Source organism: Piliocolobus tephrosceles, chromosome 1, assembly GCF_002776525.5.
Source record: "Piliocolobus tephrosceles isolate RC106 chromosome 1, ASM277652v3, whole genome shotgun sequence".
Lineage (NCBI taxonomy): Eukaryota > Metazoa > Chordata > Mammalia > Primates > Cercopithecidae > Piliocolobus > Piliocolobus tephrosceles.
In genome coordinates this window covers 69,927,144-69,954,395 of record NC_045434.1, presented here as the reverse complement: position 1 = coordinate 69,954,395, position 27,252 = coordinate 69,927,144, and the positions used below count along the sequence as shown (strand labels likewise).

At 36.8% G+C, this 27,252-nt stretch overlaps 1 protein-coding gene across 15 annotated transcripts in view; it reads right to left on the bottom strand.

Annotated features, from left to right (window-relative positions):
- The window catches only part of RPS6KC1 (ribosomal protein S6 kinase C1), a 218,062-nt gene that overhangs the window by 91,396 nt on the left and 99,414 nt on the right, over window positions 1-27,252 (bottom strand). For 13 of the 15 annotated variants that reach the window (XM_023203758.1, XM_023203768.1, XM_023203757.1 and 10 more), the window contains 2 exons: window positions 18,036-18,151; window positions 9,353-9,445 (listed from right to left, as the gene is read on the bottom strand). In XM_023203758.1, coding sequence (XP_023059526.1) covers window positions 9,353-9,445; window positions 18,036-18,151 — 209 coding nt within the window. The remainder of the gene's footprint in view (window positions 1-9,352; window positions 9,446-18,035; window positions 18,152-27,252) is intronic. The other 2 variants (XM_023203767.1, XM_023203756.1) reach the window with 1 other exon arrangement.

The window sequence follows — 27,252 nt, the reverse complement described above, 5'->3', positions numbered from 1 at the left end:
CTACCTATAAAGACACATAGACTGAAAGTGAAGGGGTGGAAAAAGATATTTTATGCAACTGGAAAACAAAGAAGCACAGGAGTAGCTATACTTAGATAAAACAGACTACAAATCTAAGATTATAAAACCAAGTATATAAAACAAACATAATAGATCTAATAAAGAAAAGACAAATTGCAATACAATAATAGGAGACCTCTAACTGCCACTCTCAGTAATGGACAGATCATCCAGCAGTAAATCAACAAAGAAACCACAGAGTTAAACTACACACTAAATCTAATAGGCCTACTGACATTTTCAGAATATTTCACTCAACAGTCAGAAAATACACATTCTTCTCATCAGCACATGGTACGTTCTATAGAACAGACCACAAAAAGGCCATAAAACAAGTATGAACGCTTTTTTTAAAAATCATGTCAAGTATCTTTTCTGACTACAATAGGATAAAACTCAAAATCAATAACAGGAACGTCAGAAATACAGAAACACATGGAAATTAAACAATATGTTCCTGACTGATCAATGGGTCAATGAAGAAATTGAGAAAACTGTAAAAACTTCTTGAAACAAATGAAAATGGAAACACAACATACCAAAATCTATGGGATATGGCAAAATCAGCACTAAGAGAAAAGCTTACAGCAATAAATGCCCATTTTTTTAAAAAAAGAAAAATTTCAAATAATCTAATAACGTACTTCAAGGATCTAGAAAGTAAGAACAAATCAAACCTCAAATTTGTAGAAGAAAATAAAGATCAGAGCAGAAATAAATCAAATTGAGACAAAAGAATACAAAAGATCAATGAAAACAAAAGTTGGTTTTCTTGAAAAGATAAATGTAATATGAATTTAATGAAATCAATGAATTTAAATAATAAATTCATGGTATCGAATTCATTTTGGATTTTGTTGCTGTTTTTTTTTTTTTTTTTTTTTTTTTTTGAGATGGAGTCTCGCTCTGTGGCCCAGCCTGGAGTGCAGTGGCCGGATCTCAGCTCACTGCAAGCTCCGCCTCCCGGGTTTACGCCATTCTTCCGCCTCAGCCTCCCGAGTAGCTGGGACTACAGGCGCCCGCCACCTCGCCCGGCTAGTTTTTTGTATTTTTTAGTAGAGACGGGGTTTCACCGGGTTAGCCAGGATGGTCTCGATCTCCTGACCTCGTGATCCGCCCGTCTCGGCCTCCCAAAGTGCTGGGATTACAGGCTTGAGCCACCGCACCCGGCCTTGTTGCTGTTTTCTAATATTTTGTTGAAGATTTCTGCATCTTCATTTATGAGAACATTGGTCTCTAGTTTTCTTTCGTCTAATGTCTTGATATCAGAGTAATACTGGTCTCATAAAATGAACTGGAAACTGTTTCCCTTTCTTCCATTTTCAGGAAGAATATGTGTAGAAGTGGTACTGACTCTTCTTTAAAAGTTTGGTAGAATTCTCTGGTGAAACTATTTGGGCCTCAAGATTTCATCTTAATGGTATTTTAATTATAAGTTTAGTTCCCTTAATAGTTAAAGAGCCATTCAAATTATCTATTTTATTTTGGGTGGTAGTTTGTATTTTTCTATGAATTGGTTCATTCCATCTGAATTATCAAATTTACATGTGTAGGGCTGTTTGTAGTATTCCCTTGTTATCCTTTTGATGTAGGCAGGATCCACACCTGTTTCATTCCTGACAGTAATAATTGGTGTATTCTCTCTTTTTGTCACTCTTGTTAGAGGTTTGTCAATTTTATTGATCTTTGAAAAGAACCAGCTTTATGTTTCAACAATTTTTGTCTATGGTTTTTTATTTTCAATTTCAATGATTCCTGCTCTTTACCTTTATTTCATTCCTCCTGCTTGCTTTAGGTTTATTTTGTTCTTTTTCTAGTTCTTTTGAGTTAGGAACCTAGATCTGATTTTTCCCATTTTCTGACATAATCATTTAGTGCTATAAGTTTCTCTCTGAACGCTGGCTTAGCTGTGTCTCATAAATTCTGATACGTTCTGCTTTTGTTTTCATTCAGCTATATGTTTTGGTTTTTTTTTTTAAATACCCTTTGAGATTTATTCTTTAACCCATGAATTACTTAGGAGTATAACTATATTTCTAGGTATTTGGAGAGATTCCTGTTGTTACTGATTAATAATTTGATTCAGATATGGTCAGAGAACACACCCAGTATGATTTCAATAATTCCAAATTTGTTGAGGTTTTTCAGTCCTAGAAATGGTCTGTTTTGGTACATGTTCCATGGGCACTGAAAAAGAATGTGTAGTCTGTTGTTCTTGGGTAGAGTGTTCTATAAAAGTCAGTTACACTTTGTTGGTTGATGGTATTATGGAGTTCTTCTGTATTGTTGCTGATTTTCTGTCTGTTTTATCAGTTTTTCAGACACAGTGTTGAAGTCTCCAACTGTAACTGCCTATTTCTCCTTTTACTTTCTATCAGCCTTTGCTTCATATATTTTACAGTTCTGATGTCTGGTACATTCATTTGTAGGATTGCTATGTCTTCTTGGTAGATTGCCCTTTTATCATTATCTAATGTCCTCTCTGTCTCTCGTAATTTTCTTTGGTATGAAGCATTTTTTATCTTGTATTAATATAGCCACTCCTGTTTTCTTTGATTAATGTTTGCATGACATGTCATTTCTATCCTTTCACTTTTTACATATATATATATATATCATGGTATATATATGACATATACATCATGATATACATATATATATCATTATATTATGTTTGAAGTGAGTTTCTTATAAATACCATAAAGTTGAGTCATATCTTTAATCCAATATCGATCTCTGTTTTTTTAACTGGCATATTTATAATGTGTTAGGGCTTAAGTTTGCAGTTTTTTTTTTTTTTTTTTTTGAGACGGGGTGGAGTCTTGCTTTTCGCCCAGTCTGGCGTGCAGTGGCCGGATCTCAGCTCACTGCAAGCTCCGCCTCCCGGGTTTACGCCATTCTCCTGCCTCAGCCTCCCGAGTAGCTGGGACTACAGGCGCCCGCCACCTCGCCCGGCTAGTTTTTTTTTTTTGTATTTTTAGTAGAGACGGGGTTTCACCGTGTTAGCCAGGATGGTCTCGATCTCCTGACCTCGTGATCCGCCCGTCTCGGCCTCCCAAAAGTGCTGGGATTACAGGCTTGAGCCACCGCGCCCGGCCTGCAGTTATTTTTTGCATTCTGTTTGTTCTGTTTCTATTTTCCTGCATTTTTGTGGGTTATTTGAACATTTTTTAGAATTCCATTTTGGTTTATCTATAGTATTGTTTGTTTGTTTGTTTGTTTGTTTCGAGATGGAGTCTCACTCTGTTGCCCAGGCTGGAGTGCAGTGGCATGATCTCAGCTCACTGTAACCTTTGCCTCCCAGATTCAAGTGATTCTCATGCCTCAACCTCCTGAGTAGCTGGGACTACAGTCGTGCATCACCATGATGGTTAATTTTTGTATTTTTAGTAGAGACAGGGTTTTATCATGTTGGCCAGGCTGGTCTCAAACTCCTGACCTCAGGTGATCTGCCCACCTCAGTTTCCCAAAGTGCTGGAATTACAGGCGTGAGCCACTGCACCCAGCCTATATAGCATTTTTGAGTGTATGCTTTAAAAAGCTTTTTAGTGGTTGCTCTAGTTATATTATATATACATAACCTATTGTAGTCTATAGGTATCATCATTTTACCATTTCAAGCTAAGCATAAAAACCTTATCTTCCTTTATGTCCCTTTACTCTCCCACATTTATAATTGCCTTAAACATTTTCTCTGCATAAACTTAGAACTACATCAGAGAGTGTTAGAATTTTTGCTTCAACCATAAAAGATAATTTCCAAAGTTAAAGAGAAAGGAAGTCCATTGTATTTACTTATATTTTACCCTTTCCAATGTTCTTTCTTTCTTCCTAATGTGACAAGATTCTTGCATGTATTGTTTCCATTTTGTTTAGAGAATGCACTTTATTCTTTTAGGGTAGACTCATCAGCAACAAATTCTCTTTGCATTTCTTTATCTGAGAATACTTTTATTTTCCCTTAATTCTTGAAAGGCATTTTCACAGGATATAGATTCTGCGTTGAAAGTTCTTTCCTTTTAGCACTTAAAAAATGTTGTGCTATGTCCTTTTGATTTAATCCAGTTCAATCCAGTGTTCCCTGAATGAGCAAATACCCAAATATTGATGCTTCTGTGTTCCAAATACAGAAGGTTTTTCCACATATTATCAGAGAAGATATTATTTAGGTACCTTAAAAAATAAGTACCAATCTTTAAACAGCTACTCAATTTGAGCAATTTCTGCACATTTTCTCAATTATATTTTAGCTCTAAAATAGAAATGCCTACATTTTTCCAATGGCAAGTGAGCTTAAGAATTCTGCCTGGCAGGCATCAGATAAAGTTGGGAAGCTATCTTGATTACAAAATGCTAAGGCATCTGACCTAGCAAATAGTCACAGACTTACAAAATGTGTGGCATCTCTTATAACAATGACTTGCAAAGCATATTTAAGTAGTTTTTCAGTGACAATTTTGGCAATCCAGATATATGATCCTCACCGATCTTCCTTGTGAATACCATACACACATGTACACACAGAATGATTCAGGCCACACACAAATCAGAACAGTTAACTGGCCATGAGGGAATCAAATCTTAGTATACCCTGGGTTTCAAGTAATCAATGTTCCCCTTACCCTTTTCTTTTTTTAACTCACAGGAGGCTGCAAAAACAGTACAAAGAGTCTTGTGTACCCTTCACCCAGCTTCCCCCAGTGGTGACACCTTATATAGTTCGAATTAAATATCACAACCAGGAACCTAACATTGGTACATTACTGTATACTAAACTATGGGCTCCTTTATACTTTTTATAGAGAAGTTATACAACAGTGACCTTTCTCGGAAACTCTCTTAGCACTTGGGCATTCTACTACCGTCAAACTACCAATCTAGACTCTTCTAACCCAGTTACAAATTATCATATATAAACAATCTTTATAGACATACCACAGTGACCTTTCTCGGAAACTCTCTTAGCACTTGGGCATTCTACTACCAGTCAAACTACCAATCTAGACTCTTCTAACCCAATTACAAATTATCATATATAAACAATCTTTATACACATACAAATATAAGCACATCCCATATATTCTTACCACACACATACAACAAAAAGAATTGCACCCGTGTCCATAAAAACTTACAATATTTTTCCACTAATTTCTACTCTTCCCTGCTATTGCTACACAAAGACTGTGTAAATAAACCTGCAGGATCAAAGAAATATTTAAAAGTTATCTAATGTAAAATTCCATCCAGTTCATTATATAGCATCCCAACAATCAATCTTTCAGCCTTCACCTGAATGTCTCAAATGACAAGAAACTCATAAGATCTAAAGGAATTCAGTATGCCTTTGGTCAATATGCTAATTCTCAAAAGGCATTTCTTATGAGCAGTAATTTGTTTCTCCTGAATTTGTACTAATTTGGTTCTACTTATATCCTATGAGGACATAACATGCAAGTCTCTTCCCTAACTACCTTTTTCACAGAGAAACCAGGCATCCTGGTTTATCTAATTTTAGTTTATGCCTGTTGTTCTGACACAATTAATAGCCCTTTTCACCCTCAAGATTTGAGAAAACATTATATAGTTTCCCTATTCAAGAGAGCCCTCAACTACTTGAAGACTACACAGTTTTTTTATTTAACCAGGTTAAGTATTTCCCTGTTTTCTGGCTATTCTTCATATATGATTTTTGTGTATCTATTTTAATGAGGGATTTTATAATCCCAATTCAAAAGCAGAAAGTCATTTACTTCTCTTTGAATACCAGATCAACATACAGCTATGGAATTACTATCCCTCTGGGTAAACACTTTCTGAGTTGTCACCTCATACAATGGTACCAGATAGCAGTCTCATATTGTACCAGTAGGTGTCACTCTATATATACTTAAAATTAATTAAGTTTTGATTATTTTATTCAAAAAATATTTATTGAGCACCCATTATGTGCCAAGTGATTCTAGGTACTGAGAACATAGTGGTGACCAAGAAAGACACAATCTTATTTTCACAGAGCTTACAATCTAGATATTAATAAAAAATCTGCTTTATTTTTTTCTACATAAACGTTTGTGAAATACTAATCCTAATGCAGTTCAATTCAGAACCGTGTTTTTCCTAAGTTAATAGATAACACTCAAAGTAACTCATAAAAAACAAATACTGTAATGAAACAGAATCAAAGAAACTGTGTTCTGCAGGACTAGATCAATATAACCTGGGTATTTTCTAACCTTTTGAATTTATTCAACATTTCTCTTCCCTACTTCAAGTTTCTAAAACCCAAATTTTAGGTAGTCCTCAGTAGAATGGGAAGTAACTTATCTTTAAAAAAACAGTTCAACTTTCAAAAAATATACCTGCTTTTTTTTTTTCTCTCTCTCTCTCTGTTTTTTGAGACAGGGACTGGCTCTGTTGCCCAGGCTGGAGTGCAGTGGCACAATCTCGGCTCACTGCAACCTCTACCTCCCAGGTTCACACAATTCTCCTGCCTTAGTCTCCCAAGTAGCTGGGATTACAGGAGCCCACCACCATGCCCAGCTAATTTTTATATTTTAGTAGGATGGGGTTTCCCCATATTGGCTAGGCTGGTCTCAAACTCCTGACCTCAGGTGATCTGCCTACCTCAGCCTCCCAAAGTGCTGGGATTACAGGCATGAGCCACAGCTCCCAGCCTATACCTACTTATGTTTTTATAGGAGTATGTTATAAATTTTAAAGACTTATTAATTCCCAAAGTTTCTTAATTCCCCAAATACATATTCCCTTATCTCTACTAAGAAAAATTAGGCCAGGCACCATGGCTCACACCTGTAATCCCCGCACTTTGGGAAGCTGAGGCGAGTGGATCATCTGAGGTCAGGAGTTCGAAACCAGCCTGGCCAACATGGTGCAACCCTGTCTCTACTAAAAATACAAAAAAATATTACCCAGGCATGGTGGTGTGCGCCTATAAATCCCAGCTACTCAGGAGGCTGAGACAGAAGCATCGTTTGAACCCACGAGGTGGAGGCTGCAGTGAGCCAAGATTGTGCCACTGCATTCCAGCCTGGGCGACAGAGTGAGATTCTGTTAATTATAAAAAAAAAAAAAAGTTAAATGTCACCTTTTAAACACCAAACACCTTTCCCAGCTAAACAGAGTAAGAAAAGACAGTACCAAATTATTCCTCAGCAGAACTCAGGAATTCTTCCACTGTCAAAAGTCCTTCTATTTTCTTTCTTTCTTTTTTTTTTTTTTTTTGGACAGAGTCTCAGTCTGTCACCCAGGCTGGAGTACAGTGGCACAATCTCGGCTCACTGTAACCTCTGCCTCCCGGGTTCAAGTGATTCTCCTGCCTCAGCCTCCCAAGGAGCTGGGATTACAAGTGTGTGCCACCATGCCCAGCTAATTTTTCATATTTTTGGTAGAGACAGGGTTTCACCATGTTGCCCAGGTTGGTCTCAAACTTCTGGCCTCAAGTGATCCACCCGCCTCAGCCTCCCAGAGTGCTGAGATTACAGGCGTGAGGCACCACGCCTGGCTTTTTTCTTTTTTTTTTTTTTTTAAAGACTTGATATTTATTTATTTACTTAGAGACAGAGTTTCATTCTGTCACCCAGGCTGGAGTACAGTGGCATGACCACGGCTCACGGCAGCCTCAAAGTCCCCAGGCTCAGGGGATCCTTTCACCTCAGCCTCCCGCGTAGCTGGGACTATACACCCAGCTACTTTTTCTATTTTTTTGTAGAGGCAGGGTCTTACCATGTTGCCCAGATAGTCTCAAACTCCTGGGCTCAAGTGATCTGCCCACCTCGGTCTCCCAAAGTGCTTGGATTACAGGTGTAAACTACAGCACCCAGCCAAGAGCCCTTATTTAAACAAACCTGAGAGACTAATAGCTATTACTAGGACTACAAGGTAACTTACTTACACTTATAGTATAGCAATGAAAGGCCATACTTTGTCAAAGAAATAGATCTAAGAGAGGGGGCAGACACTGTACCTCAAGAAGGTATACTTGCCTGCAAAGAAATCCGAGAACCTAGAAACTACTCAATTACTATATTGTCTTCATCTACTCTCAAACTGAATGTTTTCCAAACTGGAAAAGCCACAGAAAACATGGTTATGGAAATATTTCAGGCTCTTAAAAAAAGAAAAATCCTACAGCTTAGAATTTTTTAAGTTCAAAATTCAGTAACATGAATGTGAGAAAAATGATCCTTGCCAGAACTTAAGACACTGACAGTTTTATATAATATCCAACTTAATGTTCCCTTGGGAATGCTTCAAACTATTACTGTCTAAATTGCTAGAGAATACTACATATTGTTCAATTGTAGCATGGACTCACATGCATACTTTACAAATACTCAATGAATAGTAAGTTAAAAATGAACATTAAGGTGCTTCATAAAAAACAGTTAATGGTGAAAAAAATATCTAAATTAACCTATCCCTTAATATTAAATAAAGCATTTTATTTACTTTGAATGGTAAAGCAGTGGTTGAGCAAATATACTTAAAACATAGTTTGTTGTCTGTGGCTTTTAATTTACACTTGTAAACCATCTGATAGGAACAGTACTGTTAACATTTGGTGTGAGATGTCACCAAATTTGCACATACACAATGGCAGATATCTCTCTGAGGCCAGTATTTTTACCCCCAAAATTAAAATGCATGTGTGTGTGAAGTGAGGGGTTAGTGTACTAGAAAAAGCACAGCTTTTGAGTCACAAAAATTAATATTCAAATCCCAGCACCATCCTAAATTAGTTATGTGACTTTGGGCCAAGTTATTTAATCTGCTCTAAACATCACTTTTCCACCAAGATGCAAATAAAATTGTAAGAAAGATTAAGTTGCTTCATATAAAATGCCTAATATAGGGTCTGACACATAGTAGGTGCTCAACAAATGGTAGTTATAAGGGGATTCCACTTTTCTTTTTGACCATTAAAATGACTGTATTAATTAATGTTGAACAACTACTGGCTCACAATTGTAATTAAACACAAAGTACATCTTTACTCTGCTATAACACTTTTATAAAACCAAATCCCTTACTCAACTGAATGCCAACAAATATGCACCTTCTCCTTTAGCTCAAATATATTTTGCATGACCTTACATGAATTGCTCAGATAAAAGCTTTTTCTCTTCTGCTTTTGTTATTTTAAAGTGCAGATGCATTTGAGTCATTTTCTCCTTTTGTTTCATATCCTTAAGATCCAAAGCTTCAAAGACACAATGTCAGCATGCAGTCGATTTATGACTGAACTCTTGAAGAGACACTGAAGAATTACCTTGTCAATCACCCCAAGGACTCTGAAGGCCTTCAGCTCCTCGGCAGGGCTCCTTAGGTTCCAAGGGGGCCTTGAACTTAGTGATCCTGGAGGCTAATGGAAGATATCAAAGATTATACATCAATCAGGGAGGTACTTGAAGGAAGGCTGCCTGCTGAAGCAAATGCCAGGCCAAAGGAAAGTAAATTCATCATAAATCAGAGAATGGAAAGATGAAAGGAGGAAGTTTCTGTTTGTCTGTAATATGAAATTTTTAAAAATAAAAACTAAAGAAAATCAAAAAGAAAAAGCAAGAAAAAAGTTGCAAGTAAATAAATCATAACATTGAAAAAAATTTTAAAAAGAAAAATTAATGAGCTGACAGTTTCTAGAGCAATAACTCAATTCAGACCATACAGCTATCATAAAACTTTGTAACAGATGGATAACTGGGCCAACAATCAATCCCAGTATTATATTTACCCCAGACACCTCAACAGTAATTTGGAAGTGGGGGAACTAAAAATAATATAATAATAAGCACACATGGGTAGAGAGAGGCACAAGCCATTCTTTCTCATCATGAAGTTACAGCTCTATAATTGTTACTTTATGTATTATTTTGTTTTCAGAGGGACTGGTCCATCCAAATTCAACCAGAAAAATTACCAATAATGGTGAAAAATTAAGAAGCTTCATCATATAACCAATAATTACTAAAACTGAGCCTGCTTACAAGATGATTTATAAGAGAAATAAATTTTTCTTCGATGTGGAAAACAGTCTGTTAGCTACACACACAAAAAGATTCAAAAAATCAGTGAACATAGGAAGGAACATTTAAACTCTGCACACAATTTTAAAATAATCCCAACTTCCATTTATTAGTATTAGTTTTTCTCTATCAGTAACATAAGCCATTAAATTAGATAAATTCTAAGGGCACCTCCATATGACATTTACAACTATAAAGTACTGCTATATTGATCCTATATTAAAATGGTGATGCTGCAAAGGACAACAGGAGACACAAAGCCTTACTACATACTTAAAGCAGACCTTCTTGCTATCAAAAATCTATTAGAATACAGAATAAACATTCTGATTCTATGAACTGAAGATAAAACAAACACCATGGTAAGGGAATTACTGAGATACCATTTTTGTCCCTGTACAAACCAACATCACCAGACAGTCAGCTCCTTGAGAATAGAAAATGTGTCTTACTCATCTCTATATTCACAGTGCCTCGCATATTGCTAGTATTTAGTTGGAAAATATGAGGGAGAGCAGAAATGAGGAGAGCAGGGAGAAAGAAAGGAATCTTGGAAAACTAGGTGTCACTTACAACTGGGAAAACTACCACTTGTGAAATTCTCTAAAAGCAGCAATTCTAATTGTTTTCCATTTTTGTTTTGTTTTTAGATTTAGCAAGAAAATAATAATTTAACTGTACCTGAAATGGTGTTTAAGTTTTAAAAGAGACTTTTCATTTCTTAAAGATGCTTGAGAAAGTTGGTGATAGTGACAATTAGACTAGATAATAACCTTTAAACTAAGGGGAACCTTTTTAGGGATATAAAAACATTTAGCAAGGTATTTTAGTGTTATAATGTAACAGCATTCATTATATTCATTCAGTGTATACTCATTCAGTGTATAATGTAACATTATATTCATTATAGTCATTCAGCGTATAATGTAACCAACATGTAACAGCAATAGCCTTTTTTAAATTTTTTTTTGAGATGGAGTTTCCCTCTTGTTGCCCAGGCTGGAGTACAGCAACTCGATCTTGGCTCACTGCAACCTCTGCCTCCCGGGTTCAAGCGATTCTCCTGCCTCAGCTTCCTGAGTAGCTGGGATTACAGGCACCCACCACCATGGCCAGCTAATTTTTGTATTTTTAGTAGAGACGGAGTTTCACCATGTTGGTGAGGCTGGTTTCGAACTCCTGACCTCAGGTGATCCACCCACCTCATCCTCCCAAAGTGCTGGGACTGAAGGCATAAGCCACCACACCCAGCCAGTAGAAATAGTCTTTTCTATCTTCATTTACATTGTTTCATCTCTATTCTTCACCCCATACCAGGCGATGCACCTACAGGAAGTTAGTATTATATAATTCCCATTTTACAGATGAATAAAAGGATTCTCAGAATGCTGGAGTGTTTGTCTGTGGTCAGAAAGAGAGACAGTGGAAGAACTCCAACTACTATTCTAAAGCTTGCAGTCCTTTTACTAACCAACACATTCTGAAAATTAAAAATTCTTTTCTGCTGCTGCTTCTTGCTACAAGAACAAGTAAGAACTGTTTGTGATTTTGGCAAAAGGAATGGTAAGGAAAAGTTGTAAGGAGGGAAAAAAAGAATAGTTTAAATGATATTTGGTCCACTACATTTGTCTTAGAAAATATGGCCAAGTATCTCCAACATCCCTATCTCCTATTTATACCATCTTATTCACAGATTTCACTGTTTCTTTCAGTTTCCAAAGAAAATTACTGGTTCACTTTGGCAATTTAAAGAGCAAAGAAATCAAACTACAAAATCTCTATCGCATCTTTCAACAAATAATTACTGTGCACCAACTATGTGCATGATAACTGAAAGGGCTATAAATTATCAAAAGGCCCAGTCTAACCTCAAGAAGTTCACCATTTATTTGAGGAGATAAGACAAATATATGAAAAGTTAAATAACAATAAAACATTACCTTAAAAATATGGGACTACACAAATATGTCATTAGTGTATGAAAAACTGTGGTCTCAGAAAGATGTGGGACTAAAGGTGATTTTAAATGTTATGTGGAAATTAGATTAGGAAAAAGTTATTCTATACTGTATACAACTGGAAAGCATTAGCCTGGTGGGCAAAAGTTGTTCAAATTGGAGAACAGAAGAAAATAAAATTATATACTTAGGGTCAGTTTTCGCAGGCCTTGAATGCCAAGAAGAAAAGTCTTGACTATACAGTCTCCGAAGTCTAGACAACAAGTTTTTCTATGAGAAGTAACCCAATGAAAACAGTGATTTAGTAAGGTTACTGTTGGAAAGACGTGAATGGGGAAATTGAAGGGGAAATGACCAAAGGCAAAGTGATCATTAAAGTTTTCTTTCTACTTAAAACATCTATAAAAGTTTGAGATCACAGAAATGAACAAAGAAAGATCATGAAATAAAATCATCAATAAAAAAAATTGTATTTCTCATATGTAGTGCTTAAATTGGGTAGAATCCTATAGATCTACTCCTTTCTTCAGATGGCAAAAGGACATACAAATCCACAGAATTTTAAGAGCAGAAAGAGACCTTAGAGATCAAGTCCAACTTTTTTTTTTAGATGAGAAAACTGAGACGCAGCAAGGTTAGCAAAAGTAGGTAATAGATAACAGAGGATTAAATCTTACTTATGAAATAAAAGAATGTTGTTAGGTGAAACTCAGCCCATTGTGCTATGAAGTGCGATGGGAGAAGCAGTGTATTTCTATGTAATATGATTGAGTTCCTTGATGGAAAAGTAAGATTTTCACTTATATTTATTAGTTATTATAGCAGAAGATGCCCAGAGAGGCAAAGAATAGTTGTATTCATCTATACCTGGTATAGATGGGAAGAGACAAGAATACATCATGACCCAACAATCTTCAAAAGCAGAGGTGGCAAGTACATATCATTCAACTGGTCAAGTCCATGGCAGGAATCTCTGCTAATCCCACAGTCTCACAACTCTTCTCAATACAACGCTCCTGGCAGCCACTACTCATGGATTAGAATTGGCACACCAGTTAAAACCTACTTACTATTGTTGTTCTCGCTCTGTCGCCGAGGCTGGAGTGCAGTGACACGATCTCGGCTCACTGCAACCTCGACCTCCCAGGCTCAAACGATAGCCTTGTGCCTCAGCCTCCTGAGTAGCTGGGGTTACTGGCATGTGCCACCACACCTGGCTAATTTTTTTTTTTTGATCCACCTGCCTCAGCCTTCCAAAGTGCTGGGATTACAGGCCTGTTGTACATTCTTTAAAAGGCTTTGTTTCTGTTTGGGGATTTGTTTTTTAAGTTGCTGTTCAGCCTGCCCACTGTCTTTTTCACTTGATATTATTTCCTGTTCTCAATGAGCTCTCTCTATTCTTCCCAATCTGTTGGTGCAGTATTTCTTAAATTTTAATGTGCATGTGCATCACCTGATGATCTTGTTAAAAAGAAGATTCTGATTCAGTAGGTCTGATATTCTGCATGTCCACTAAGCTCTCAGGTGATGCTGATGATGCTGGTTCACCAACCACATTTAAAAGAGGTTTACTTACTCCTCAAATAACCTGAGAGGGTGTAACCATTATTGCAGGAAAATAAGCAATCAAGGGCAAAAGGAAAGTACCACAAAGAGTGTATCAAGAAACCACACTCTGAACTCTAATGTCTAATTATGCCAGAGCTCCTGAATTTGGCTTCATCCCTGAATTTTTGGCTTTGCAAAGACTTTCATGGGCAATCTACTAATCCTAATACCCAGTCTCCTGAGCTGCACTAGGTCACATTTCAAGCCTGACACTGAATTGCAGGCCTATTACTGACTTAAGCAAATGTCTCACTGAGAGCAAATTTAAAATATTTTCTAAGGAATAATGGAATAATATCAATGAATAATACAAGCAAACAAAACGCACAATAGAAAAACACTTTCAGTATTATTATATCAGTTGCATTCAAAATCTACAAATATTCAGGAAAGGTATACATTCTACATATTAATTTTCATTCACACCTTGTAACTGAATAAAAACATATCCACACTTTAAAAACTACACAATATTTTGTTCTAAATTTAGATCATTTATTGTATTTTTCTAAATTTGATCCAGAGTTTCAAATTCCTACAGCTAAAAAAAGCAAAAAAAAGTATTCTAAATCTTTTCCAAGGAGAGCCTCTTTTAACATTACTTCTTAAATAATTCAGTGTTGCCTAAGATTTATTTTTTAAAAAAAGAAAAAGAAAGAAAGAAAGAAATCTGTCTCCTTCAGTTAAGATTCAACCTTTACTTCAAAAAAAACCTCATTTCCTTTTTTTCTGAAACCTGCTCCTAAATTTTCTTGGAGCCTTTTAGTAATGAAGCAATGAAGAAAAAGAGTAAGACAGTGCTTTTTTTCCTTTCTGTGCTTTTGCAAAAAGGACATTAACGTGAATGACTGGGAAACTTAGAACTTCTGTATTTACTATATAAGGATCTCTAAAGTTCAATAAAGCAAACACTTAAAACATCACAGAAAACCTGGGTGGAAGGAGTCATGACAGACTGTACCAAAGGAGAAAACAGTAACTAACAAAAATTTAAAGTCAAAAAGGGTTCCTTTATTGTCTGAATCAACCAGGCTAGAAAGAAATGTTTGCACACTGATTCCAGAGAGAAGTAATATCTGCTTTGCACCAAATTTGAGCTAAAGGGGCCTTAGAAATCATTTATACAAATCCTCTCATCGTGTTGGTTGAAATTCAGGCCCAAAGATGGTTAAAGAAGTGGAATAATAAATGCACCAAGCTAATCACAATCCTCTGAAAGACTTTTAAATTATACATAAGAAAATAATCAAGCATGCTCTTGGCCAAAAAGGGCCTGGCTTAACAAAATAACATACAAAAGGAAAATTTAAAAAGCAAATGTTTACCGTGAGAGAAAAATACTGTGCCTACTCTCCTCTAGCCTCCTTGCCTAAGAACTGATAAAATCCTACATGTCAAATCAGATTCAGGAGGCACCCCTTTTTATCCTTTCCAATAGAATTTTCCATTCTTCTACATGGAAGTTACCAGTGTAACTTTGTTTGCTCAACTATGTACATATATGGGTCCTCAACTATGCTACAGGATTTGCAAGAGCAGGCTGTGTCATCATCTTTTGTATAACTCCAAAGTATATCTGGTTTGATTCTATACACAGTCTTAACAGATGCTTAATGAGTTAGTGTATAATCAAATGTAATCACCTTTCCTATATTAGATCTCTTCTGTTTTATTCTCATTAGCAGTTATACTTGAAGAAATTCTGACTGATATACTTCATGGTTCTATTCTTCTAGTCTAAACTACACAGGAGGCTCAACGTACTTATTTACCTAAGAAATTATTGCTTCATAGACAGGCTTATAGGAAACTAACAGGAATGCAAAAGTGGGAGGATTACATAAATAAGTATAGGTAGACCATTCAAATTTAACGTTATAAGAATGAATAGAATATTGGTAATTTTAAATCCCTAAAACTTTTAGAATATTGGCCAGGCACAGTGGCTCACGCCTGTAATCCCAAGCACTTTGGGAGGCCAAGGCGGGTAGATCACCTTAGATCAGGAGTTCGAGACCAGGCTAGCCAACATGGCAAAACCCCATCTCTACTAAAAATACAAAAATTAGACAGGTATGGTGGCATGCGCCTATAGTCCCAGCTACCCGGGAGGCTGAGGCAGGAGAATCGCTTGAACCCGGGAGGCAGAGGTTACAGTGAGCCGAGATCACGCCACTTGCACTCCAGCCTGGGTGACAGAGCGAGACTCCATCTCAAAAAAAAAAAAAATTTAAAAAGTAATTTTAAAAATTTAAAAATTTAAAAAACAATTTAAAACAATTTTTAGAATATTTATAAGACGTATTTAGTAAAACAAGTTCGCAGGGAATTATGTTAATGCTTTTATCAATGCCCCCCTCCAAAATGAAATTGAGTATATATACACATTAGTACTACACAGGAGGAAGGTTGCCAATCCCATGGAAAAAGTAATGTTCACATAAATATTCCACTTAAAAAGATAAAATTCAATGGCGAAAAAGTAAAGGAAGTAAATTTAATAATATAATTAAAAGAACCATGATAGAGAATAGGATAGATTAGCAAACAGAATACAGACTAGAAGAGTCACAGTAATTCACAATCTGAAAATCAATCAGCAGAATAATGTCATTTAAAACACAATCATTATGTTAAAGCTGCGTAAATATATTGCTTGCAAGCTGAAATACAACCCTTTTGTTCTATAAGACATGGTCAAACACTTAACATCAGAAATTCTCAGAATGTCTTACACTGATTAGTACAGTTTTGATAACTGCTATCTTATCATTTTCAAAAAGTATACAAAGCATAAAAATGTGTGGGAAAAAGTATGTAAGGAGGTATATGAATGGGAAATGAAGAATGAGGCTAAAACTTAAGTTTTTGGCTTATGGGCTGATCTTTGTGCTAGACAGGCATTTGATTTATGTGTATCTGTGTAATCCACATGACTGATTTTTTTTTTTTACTTCATTTAATCCTAGTAACTACCCAGCAAAAAATTACTATATTCTCATTAATCAGATATAGAAACTGACATTCAGAAGTGGGATTAAGCATCTTGTCCAATCTTCTATGACTTCAAGTGGCAGAGCTGGATATGAACAAGGCTGCCTGACTCTTAGATCAATGAAGACAACGAACTATTTGGGATACCGAGGCAGACGGATTACGAAGTCAGGAGATCGAGACCATCCTGGCTAACATGATGAAACCCCGTCTCTACTAAAAATACAAAAACGTTAGCCAGGCATGGTGGCGGCACCTGTAGTCCCAGCTACTCAGGAGGCTGAGGGAGAAGAATAGCGTGAACCTGGGAGGCAGAGCTTGCAGTGAGCCTAGATCGTGCCACTGCACTCCAGCCTGGGGGACAGACTGGGAGACTCCATCTCAAAAGAAAAAAAAAAAAACTAAACCCTTTTTCCCATCTCCAGAAGACACAATTCTTAAATTGAATCAGAAAAACTTACTTTGATATAAAGAAAAAAATAACAGAAAAGTTTCCTCCAGAAATTTGCCAAATCCAGGTTGATACAGCATAAAAACAATAATAACCTGCAATGCTTCTAACGTTTTCAGCATTCATCTGCTTTAGACAAGTCTAGGGGAAGTCCCAAATAACCTAACTATCCCTGCTAGAATTATGCTTTTATAATTTCAAGTGACCGGCCGGGCGCGGTGGCTCAAGCCTGTAATCCCAGCACTTTGGGAGGCCGAGACGGGCGGATCACGAGGTCAGGAGTTCGAGACCATCCTGGCTAACACGGTGAAACCCCGTCTCTACTAAAAAATACAAAAAGCTAGCCGGGCGATGTGGCTGGCGCCTGTAGTCCCAGCTACTTGGGAGGCTGAGGCAGGAGAATGGCGTAAACCCGGGAGGCGGAGCTTGCAGTGAGCTGAGATCCGGCCACTGCACTCCAGCCCAGGCGACAGAGCAAGACTCCGTCTCAAAAAAAAAAAAAAAAAAAAAAAAATTTCAAGTGACCAATAGCATATACTTGTGTAAGTTATGCTTAAAATGAATAGTTTTAACATGAATCAATAAAACTGGAGAATAATTATACAAGAATCACAATCTAACTATAAAAAGTCCAAATACAAATAGATATCATAACAGTATAAATTACTGTCAATCTACAGATAAGGAAATTAAGGGTACAGTAAGAAACTAATAAAAGACCAAGAAAAGGAGAAAGCAAGTCTCATTTTATTCCACTTTTGGTGGTTTGCTATAATGCTTTTCTTTCTACCAACAACCTTTATGAAAATTATTAATAAAATTCAAAAAATCAAAATCCTATAACATTCTAATTACAAATAAAGCTGACAGACAGCAAAAAATCACTGAAGAAAATACACAACAAAATATGAGACATACCTGAGATACATCATCAAGTTGAAGTTTCCCATAAAGACTAGAGATACTTTCAGCCCGCATGAGATACTCAGCTGTTCTTCTCTTCACAGCTTCTCGACGGGTAGGGCTTGACTCTCCTAAAAAAAAAAAAAAAAATCTGAACATGTAAAAAATAAACTTTCTTCAGTTCAACCTAAAAATTAACTTCCTTGTACACAATGTGCTGCTTATTCACGTTTCTAACTGAAAAGAAGAGATATTCAAAATTGGAAAAGACATGAAAATTATTAATATCAACCAAGTCTAACTATTACCCCCCACTGATTTCATTTATCCAAATTCTAACATTCTCCTATTTAAATATGTATTGATAATTTGATGTATTTTAGTAGGAGTCAAATATATAAGAAATGTCTATCTGTAAAAAGCTCTGAAGACAAAAAGACTAGCCATAGTCCAGACATTATACAGCTAAACAACTCAACAGATAGGACCAAATGCAACAGATGTTTTGTGTGTGTGTGTGTGTGTGTGTGTGTGTTTACAACCTTGGTTTTTTCTAAAAACCAAATCCTACAAAATAATGTTTCCTAGTTTGCTGAAGTGAAATGAATTATAAAAAAGAGATAATTTCCCCCAAAAGACTACTAGTAGAACCCTCTTCTTATTTCTGCCTGGAACAGCATCTTCTCCTGCTTCTGGGAAATGACACCTTCTTCTTCCCATCATACTCTTCTACCCCTTCCCCCCATCACTAACCAGGTGGTTTGAATGAAAGCTGCTTTCTTTTTCAGATGTCAGTCCCTCTAATCACCAAGGTCCATTTAGCCAAGGGTGGGCCCCCCTAGTCACAAGCTGAGCCAATCATAGAATCCTATCCTCCTGGCCACAGTTTAAGAACGGAGGAATTGGCACAACACAAACTGGACTGTCTTTGTTATTCAAGCTCTAAATAAGAGGAGTAGGAACTGCCAACAGCCGGTTTCTGCCAATGCAAAAAAAGGCCAATGTGAAAAAACGAACTTGACTCAGAAAGCAGATATGGGAGACTTAAAAGAAAAATAGAAAGAAATCCCAGTGTTTTCAGGTGAACCTACATTCCTCTAAAGTAACTGGCATCCCTGATTTCAGGCAAAGCCACATTCCTGCCCTTCTTTCCCTGAGGTAGTTCAAATTTGGATTTCCGCACATGCAAACCAAAGAATTCTGACTAAATACAGACCTCAACGAAAAGCTGCAACAAAGTTGGGACTGCAATTTTGCTAAATAACTTTCCTTTCACACCTTTTACGTTACTATTCCATCCTTCTCTTTTATGAGGAATTCACAAATATAACTGGTCTTGGTGGGGGAAAAAATTCTATTGCTTTTTAACCATGGAACTATCTACATTTATTTATTAACTGTCCAACTCCTCAACCCGCAATTAAAATGTCAGTGTACTTCTGCCTCTACCCTTACAATCTGCTTACTTTCTAAATGCAAGGTTTTAGAGGGCTTTTCTACTCAGTTGAAAAATGAGTATCTTCTGTGAAGATCACTTAAATAACTATAACATACTTTGATAATAAACATGCCATATAATAACAGCTGTTCACTATTTCTACACAATACTAGTCCTTTGGTTTAGGGTTTACTGTGTCTGGAGTCTGCTATTTCCATTCTCACTAGCTCTTCTCGTTTCAGATTATGCCTTCCAAGCCCTAATTTAAATCCCCATTTAAGATTTTTGATTCACCTTAGGCTCAAATATAATAAAAACTATGGCAATTTACCTTTAAATTCAGTGTGTTTAAGCTTTAATAACGTTTCAAAATTTGCTTTGTGAAAAAAAATCAACTCATCTCACAAAATAATTTGGAATTCGAAAATGCCAAGATATGGAACACCTAGTTAAAGCTAGAGTTAAAGCCATATTTTATAATCAAATTACTATTTTTTAAACTTTTGGTTTTTCTGCCACTTTCTAGGCAGTCTCCATAGCAACAAAGAAACAAGAACCAGAAGCCAGAAGTTGAAATGGATTCCTGCTGAATATGGTGGTTCCACTTCCAAGGAAACTACAATGAAGTGATGGAAATACTGAAAGGCTTTTTAAATGTAGCCTTATACATAGACCAGGTGCAGTGGCTCATGCCTATAATCCCAGCACTTTGGGAGGCCGAGGCAAGCGGATCCCCTGAGGTCAAGAGTTTGAGACCAGCCTGGCCCACATGGAGAAACCCTGTCTCTACTAAAAACACAAAATTGGCCAGGCGCGGTGGCTCATGCCTGTAATCCCGGCACTTTGGGAGGCCGAGGCAGGTGGATCGCGAGGTCAGGAGATCGAGACCATCCTGGTCTACTAAAAATACAAAAACTTAGCTGGGCATGGTGGTGGGCAACTGTAGTCCCAGTTACTCGGGAGGTTGAGGCAGGAGAATGGCGTGAACCCAGGAGGTGGAGCTTGCAGGGAGCCAAGATCGCGCCACTGCACTACAGCCTGGGCGACAGTGCAAGAGACTCCATCTCAAAAAAACAAAAACAACAACAAAAAAACACAAAATTAGCCAGGCATGGTGGCGGGTACCTGTAATATCAGCTACTCACTAGGCTGAGGCAGGAGAATCACTTGAACCCAGGAGGCAGAGGTTGCAGTGAACTGAGATCACGTCACTGCACTCCAGCCTGGGTGACAGAGCGAGACTCGGTCTCAAAAAAAAAAAAAAAAAAGTAACCTTATATGTAAATACTATGGTTCCTTCCTTATCAGTCCCTTAAAAGGAGGTCATCATCACTGCTGATCAATAGCAGCATTCAAGAATAAAAACTATCTCTTGAAGATTTCTGCTCCTGGATGCTTATTCAGGTTTGTCAGCATCAGTAAAAAAAAAGATGACTCTATAGATTTCCAGGATATTTCTAACTAGTCAAATTATTGACAAATGTGACTTTAAACAGATTTTGATTGACTAAAAAATGTTTAATTAACTCTAACCTGCTTGATTTCTCGTTCTCCATTTTAAAATACGCACACACACAGTCCACAATGATTATCTGTTAATCATTCAGCTAGAGCAAGAATTTCTACTGGCCTTACGCATTCAAAAAAGAAAAACTAGGCTGTGGCTCACTCCTATAATCCCAGCACTTTGGGAGGCCAAGGTGAGAGAACTGCTTGATCCCAGGAGTTCAACACAAGCCTGGGCAACACAGCAAGACCCCATGTCTGTCTCTACTGAAAATACAAAAATCAGCCAGGCATGTTGGTGCGCACCTGTGGTTCCAGCTACTTGGGAGGCTGAGGCGGGAGGATCACTTGAACCTGGGAAATCATGGCTGCAGTAAGCCATGCTCATGTCACTGCATGAACCACTGCACTCCAGCCTGGGGAACAGAGCAAGATTCCGTCTTTAAAGAAAAAAGAAAAGAAAAACTGTTCCTATTATTCAACAACCTTTATGTTAAAAAGTTCTGGTGTATCATAAAAGATGTCTTAATGTGGATTGTGACAACCTGTGTTTCTTCACCTTCTCAATTTCTGATCATACAGGGTGATTATAGTGTGTGATCTCTGACAGGGAGTGGCTGAGTATATGTGAGGAGAAAATCCAAAGTTGTTGATGAAATTTACAGAAACACTCAATTACCCATCCTGTGTTTCTCAGTGCACCATATCTGACTTCAGTCACTAAGAAAAGTTTCATAGAAGGCATGGTATACAGATAACGGAATCCAGAAATTCTAACTTATCCAAGAAGCCATCACCATTTGGCACCCTTCATTATACTACATTCTATTTATAAGAAATATATTTCTTCTCTTTCATAAGAAAATTAAGTCTCAGGAATGTGAAGTGTCTTTCTCAGTTACACAGTTGCTTTAAGAGCCTGAACCTAAACTATGTCTTACACCATACTTCAGGTTACTTGCCACTATCTTAAGCTACCTTTCAATATAAAGTACCGTAACTGAATTTGAATTTGATTATTCAACTGTTTCTGAATAGAACAAGAAAAATACAGAGCATGGGAGAAGCACAGGTGAGTATGGAAACAAAGATACAGAGAAATAAACATAAGAATTTGAGAAAGGTGCCTGTCAGGCAACAAAACAAAGTGGAATCAGAATGGAAAGACAAAGACAACAGACAAACATACAGGAGAACTGGAGCTACAAAGAGGTATATGTCATACCATGTAAAAGAGAATAGGCCTTTCTGGAAAAAAATTGGTCTCTTGAACATCTTTATTACCCAAATATTTATTTGGAAAACAACGGCCTTTTCTCATTTACCCATTTAAAAAAAAACTCAAGGGGCATTTTTACTCATGGAACTAATACAATTCATTTAGCAACCTAGAATAAAAAATAGTTCTTCCAATTCTACCCCTAGTCACTAAAAAGAATATAACTAACAGCCTCATCATTTGTTTAACAAAAGAAAAGCCATGCTGGAGGAAGAACAAGCCAATTTAAACATCTTGAAAGACAATGTGTCTGTATCTGTGTTCCATGGGAAATTTTAAGGGGTTATTAAGAGTATTTTGACTCTATTTGATTTTTGCCACATGCACAGAACTTAATCCCCACATAAGACTCTACTTAGTCACATTTTATTATATTCTTATCTTTATTTCGCTACACCACAAATACTCTCCCAGTGGACCCTGTGCTTAGTCGAGCATGCTTGATTTCATTCAGATTTATCACAATAGAAAGAACACCCAAATCAAACCGGGTTTGAGTTTCTGTTTGTTGCTGCTTTTTTGCTTTCTTTTCTTTTTTTTTTTTTTTTTAACAACTTTAGTCACATAAAAGAAAACTCACGCTTGAGATGGCCTTGGTAGTTATACTTAGTTTTTTTAAGTGCTGATTTATTACGTTTAATGGTGTTTTGTTCTTTTCAGGTACAGCCTACCATTTCTGCCTTATGCTAAGTGTTCTGACAACAAAAGGCAACCTTGAGAAGAACAGTAATTTATAGTTCTACATGTCTACCACAACTCTGAAGCCATCAGCCTTTCCATGTATAACATGAACCAGTCAGGGAATCTGATTTCCATTTGCATTTAGTCAACCCCCTATTAACGTTTTTTCAAAACCAATTTCATGTGACCCCTAGAAATTCAGAGAGTCACCAAAGAATAGTAAAAGCAAAAGTCATAATATTGATGCCCAAGCAATGCCTCAATTATGATTGTTTTCAGTGATGTTTAGCAGTTTTTCTGCTATCAGTAACACTAAATGAAAACACATATTATACATCATTATATCATAGAGTGTTAAATACCTACAGAGACAGTGTTCTTTTAGACTCAACAATTTCTTTCTGTTCCCTAACCTATTTTTCCTTGTTATGCAATTTTAAAGAGAGAATCCAAAGATTTATTTACTCCTTTCAAAATAACATTGCTGGCCAAGTAGGGTGACTCACGCCTGTAATCTCAGCACTTTGAGAGGCTGAGGTAGGAAGATGGCTTGAGCCCAGGAGTTTGAGATCAGCTGGGGCAACATAGTGGGACCCCACCTCTACAAAAAAATTTTTAAAATTCGCCAGGCCTGGTGGTACACACCTGTAGTCCCAGCTACTGGGGAGGCTGAGATGGGAAGATTGCTTGAGCTCAGGGGTTCCAGGCTACAATGAGCTGTGATGGCACCACTGTGCTGCAGCCTGGGCAACAGATAGAGATATTGGCCAGGCAATAAAAATGGCCAGTCTCTTAGTGATGAGAAACTCTTATCCAAATAATAATTTGCAGTCCAAACTCTTGTCCAAATAATAATTTTTTTTTATTATACTTTAAGTTCTAGGGTACATGTCCATAACGTGCAGGTTTGTTACATATGTATACTTGTGCCATGTTGGTGTGCTGCACCCATCAACTCGTCAGCACCCATCAATTCGTCATTTATATCAGGTATAACTCCCAATGCAATCCCTCCCCCCTCCCCCCTCCCCATGATAGGCCCCGGTGTGTGATGTTCCCCTTCCCAAGTCCAAGTGATCTCATTGTTCAGTTCCCACCTATGAGTGAGAACATGCAGTGTTTGGTTTTCTGCTCTTGTGATAGTTTGCTATGAATGATGGTTTCCAGCTGCATCCATGTCCCTACAAAGGACGCAAACTCATCCTTTTTTATGGCTGCATAGTATTCCATGGTGTATATGTGCCACATTTTCTTAATCCAGTCTGTCACAGAAGGACATTTGGGTTGATTCCAAGTCTTTGCTATTGTGAATAGTGCCACGATAAACATACGTGTGCGTGTGTCTTTATAGCAGCATGATTTATAATCCTTTGGGTATATACCCAGTAGTGGGATGGCTGGGTCATATGGTACATCTAGTTTTAGATCCTTGAGGAATTGCCATACTGTTTTCCATAATGGTTGAACTAGTTTACAATCCCACCAACAGTGTAAAAGTGTTCCTATTTCTCCACATCCTCTCCAACACCTGTTGTTTCCTGACTTTTTAATGATTGCCATTCTAACTGGTGTGAGATGGTATCTCATTGTGGTTTTGATTTGCATTTCTCTGATGGCAAGTGATGATGAGCATTTTTTCATGTGTCTGTTGGCTGTATGAATGTCTTCTTTTGAGAAATGTCTGTTCATATCCTTTGCCCACTTTTTGATGGGGTTGTTTGTTTTTTTCTTATATCCAAATAATAATAATAGCAATCCCTTAAGTTTCTCTTGTTCTAAAGTCATATGGCTTATAAAAAATTAAGATTAAAACATCACAAAGAGCTAATGACAGACATCAAAGGAAAAAGAAAGGGCCAAAACTAAGGAACTAAAATTTTTCCTTATGAGAAGGAATAAAAATATAATCAGAGAAAATTTGGAAATGAAACACCACGTACATTATGAATTTTTAATCTGCCATACTGTTAAATATGGAAAGTCTCCTGACCCCCAAAAAAGGATTCTGCTCATTGTTTCACTGGCCATAAGATACATCTTAAGAGAAGTAGCAAATCTACGGAAGAATCTAGAGTCCAATAATTGTTTTCTTGATGCCATGATATTAATTCCCATATTTTTCCTTTGAAATGATGTAAAGTGATCAAGAGAATTACTGATAACAAGCAGTTTATTATTCTCAACCCATGAAGTTTCAGACTCCTTTAATGCATCTCTACTTTAAAAATTAAATTGACTTAGTGTATTAATACATCAGAATTGGAACAGACCCCATTCCATCTTTCTTCAAATGGCTGTTAACACGAACAGATATATCTCCATATTTAAACAATTCAAAGAATGAGGGCAGGTAAAGTGGCCCACACCTGTAATCCCAGCACTTTGGGAGGCCAAAGCAGGTGGATCATTTGAGATCAGGAGTTCAAGACCAGCCTGGCCAACATGGTGAAACCCCACCTCTATTAAAAATAAAAAAATTAGCTGGGCATGGTGATGCACACCTGTAATCCCAGCTACTCAGGTGGTTAAGGCAGGAGAATCATCATTTGAACCTGAGAGGCAGAAGCTGCAGTAAGCTGAGATGGTGCCCCTGCACTCCACTCTGGGTGACAGAGTGAGACTTTGTCTCCAAAAACAAAAAGAATGAGTCAAGTAATACTCTCAGACTATATCACATTTGAAAACAATTTCAGAGTAACAGAGAAAATCCTCCCCAACAATTAACTTTCTTTATATAAGCTACCAGAGTGAAAATGTTCTCTCCCATTTATTCCTGCCCCTCCTATCCCCTTTAAAAGATGCCTAATAGTTTCTGAGTTATCTACTATGTTCCAGGCACATGGTCATCTCAATGTTTATAGTCGTCTCAGCACTGTCATAGAACACTACATGTAGAAGACCTTCAATAAAATTTTGTTAAACAAATGAATGGATAAGTATATAAATTACTTGCCACCACTATTATTATTTTTTTATTATACTTTAACTTATAGGGTACATGTGCACAACATGTGCAGGTCTGTTACATATATATTCATGTGCCATGTTGGTTTTCTGCACCCATTAATTCGTCATTTACATTAGGTATTTCTCCTAATGCTATCCCTCCCCCATGCCACCAACCCACGACAGACTCCAGTGTGTGATGTTCCCCGCCCTGTGTCCAAGTGTTCTCATTGTTCAATTCCCACATATGAGTAAGAACATGCAGTGTTCGGTTTGCTGTCCTTGTGATTGTTTGCTCAGAATGATGGTTTCCAGCTTCATCCATGTCCCTACAAAGGACATGAACTCATCCTTTTTTATGGCTGCATAGTATTCCATGGTGTATATGACTGCAATATATTCCATAGTATTGCCACCACTATTATAAGGTCTGATAACAATACCTTCATGCCTACTGATGTATCAATTACCTCTTTCTATAATTTAGTGCCTTTCTCTAACTTAAACAATAGCTACATAAAATGCATGTCAGGGAAAGTATCTTTAATTATGGTCTTCATCATCTGTGTAGCTGAAATGCAAACAAAAGGAATACAGGTGAACATAGTCCAAAAGAAGCATGATTGGACTAAAAAGAGAATCTATATTTTGACTTAATTTTATGAAAAATTGTCATAACACGAGGAAAATATAGCACAGATACTCTAAGTATAAACCACTGTGTAAACAGAATGATGTCTAAAAAGCTTTCTTTTTATTGTTTGACAGTTATAATTTTGAAAGATGTGTCCCTTAATATTTTGTAAAGGTAAAATATCTCTGTATAATGACCTGGCTATTTTTCAGATGAAACCCATTTTGAGAACACTAATGGCAACACAGTATGCTTCTGAGAAAAAGCAGATTTACAGTTTTAATACTTCATAAGACAGAAGAAATAAGCTGAACTGTGTAATTTACACTTGACAAACTTTAATTATAAAGATATAACAAGCTATAAGTAATATAAAACTGCATAACTCAAGTAATTACAAAATAACGATTAACTCTTTCTCAAGGTGCCTAATACCCTGTCAGTACTAAAATAATAGATTTTCATTTAGGGTTTTTTGTTTCATTTGGTTTACTTTAAAATAATCATAGATAATCACATTTCTTCTGATCAGAATCAAAAATTTTTTGAGTAATCACAGGGAATAAACCAGCCATCTCAAATGTTTTTAAACTGTATTGCTAAAGATATAAAAACGTGGTGATGCTGATGACAGAGATCGGCTAATAAAAAACACTTCGAGAATCCTCATCTATCTCTCCGCTTTTGCTATAGAGCAGCTGTGCCTCACAGATTCACATGAATGAAAATATTTAGATGAGAAACCACC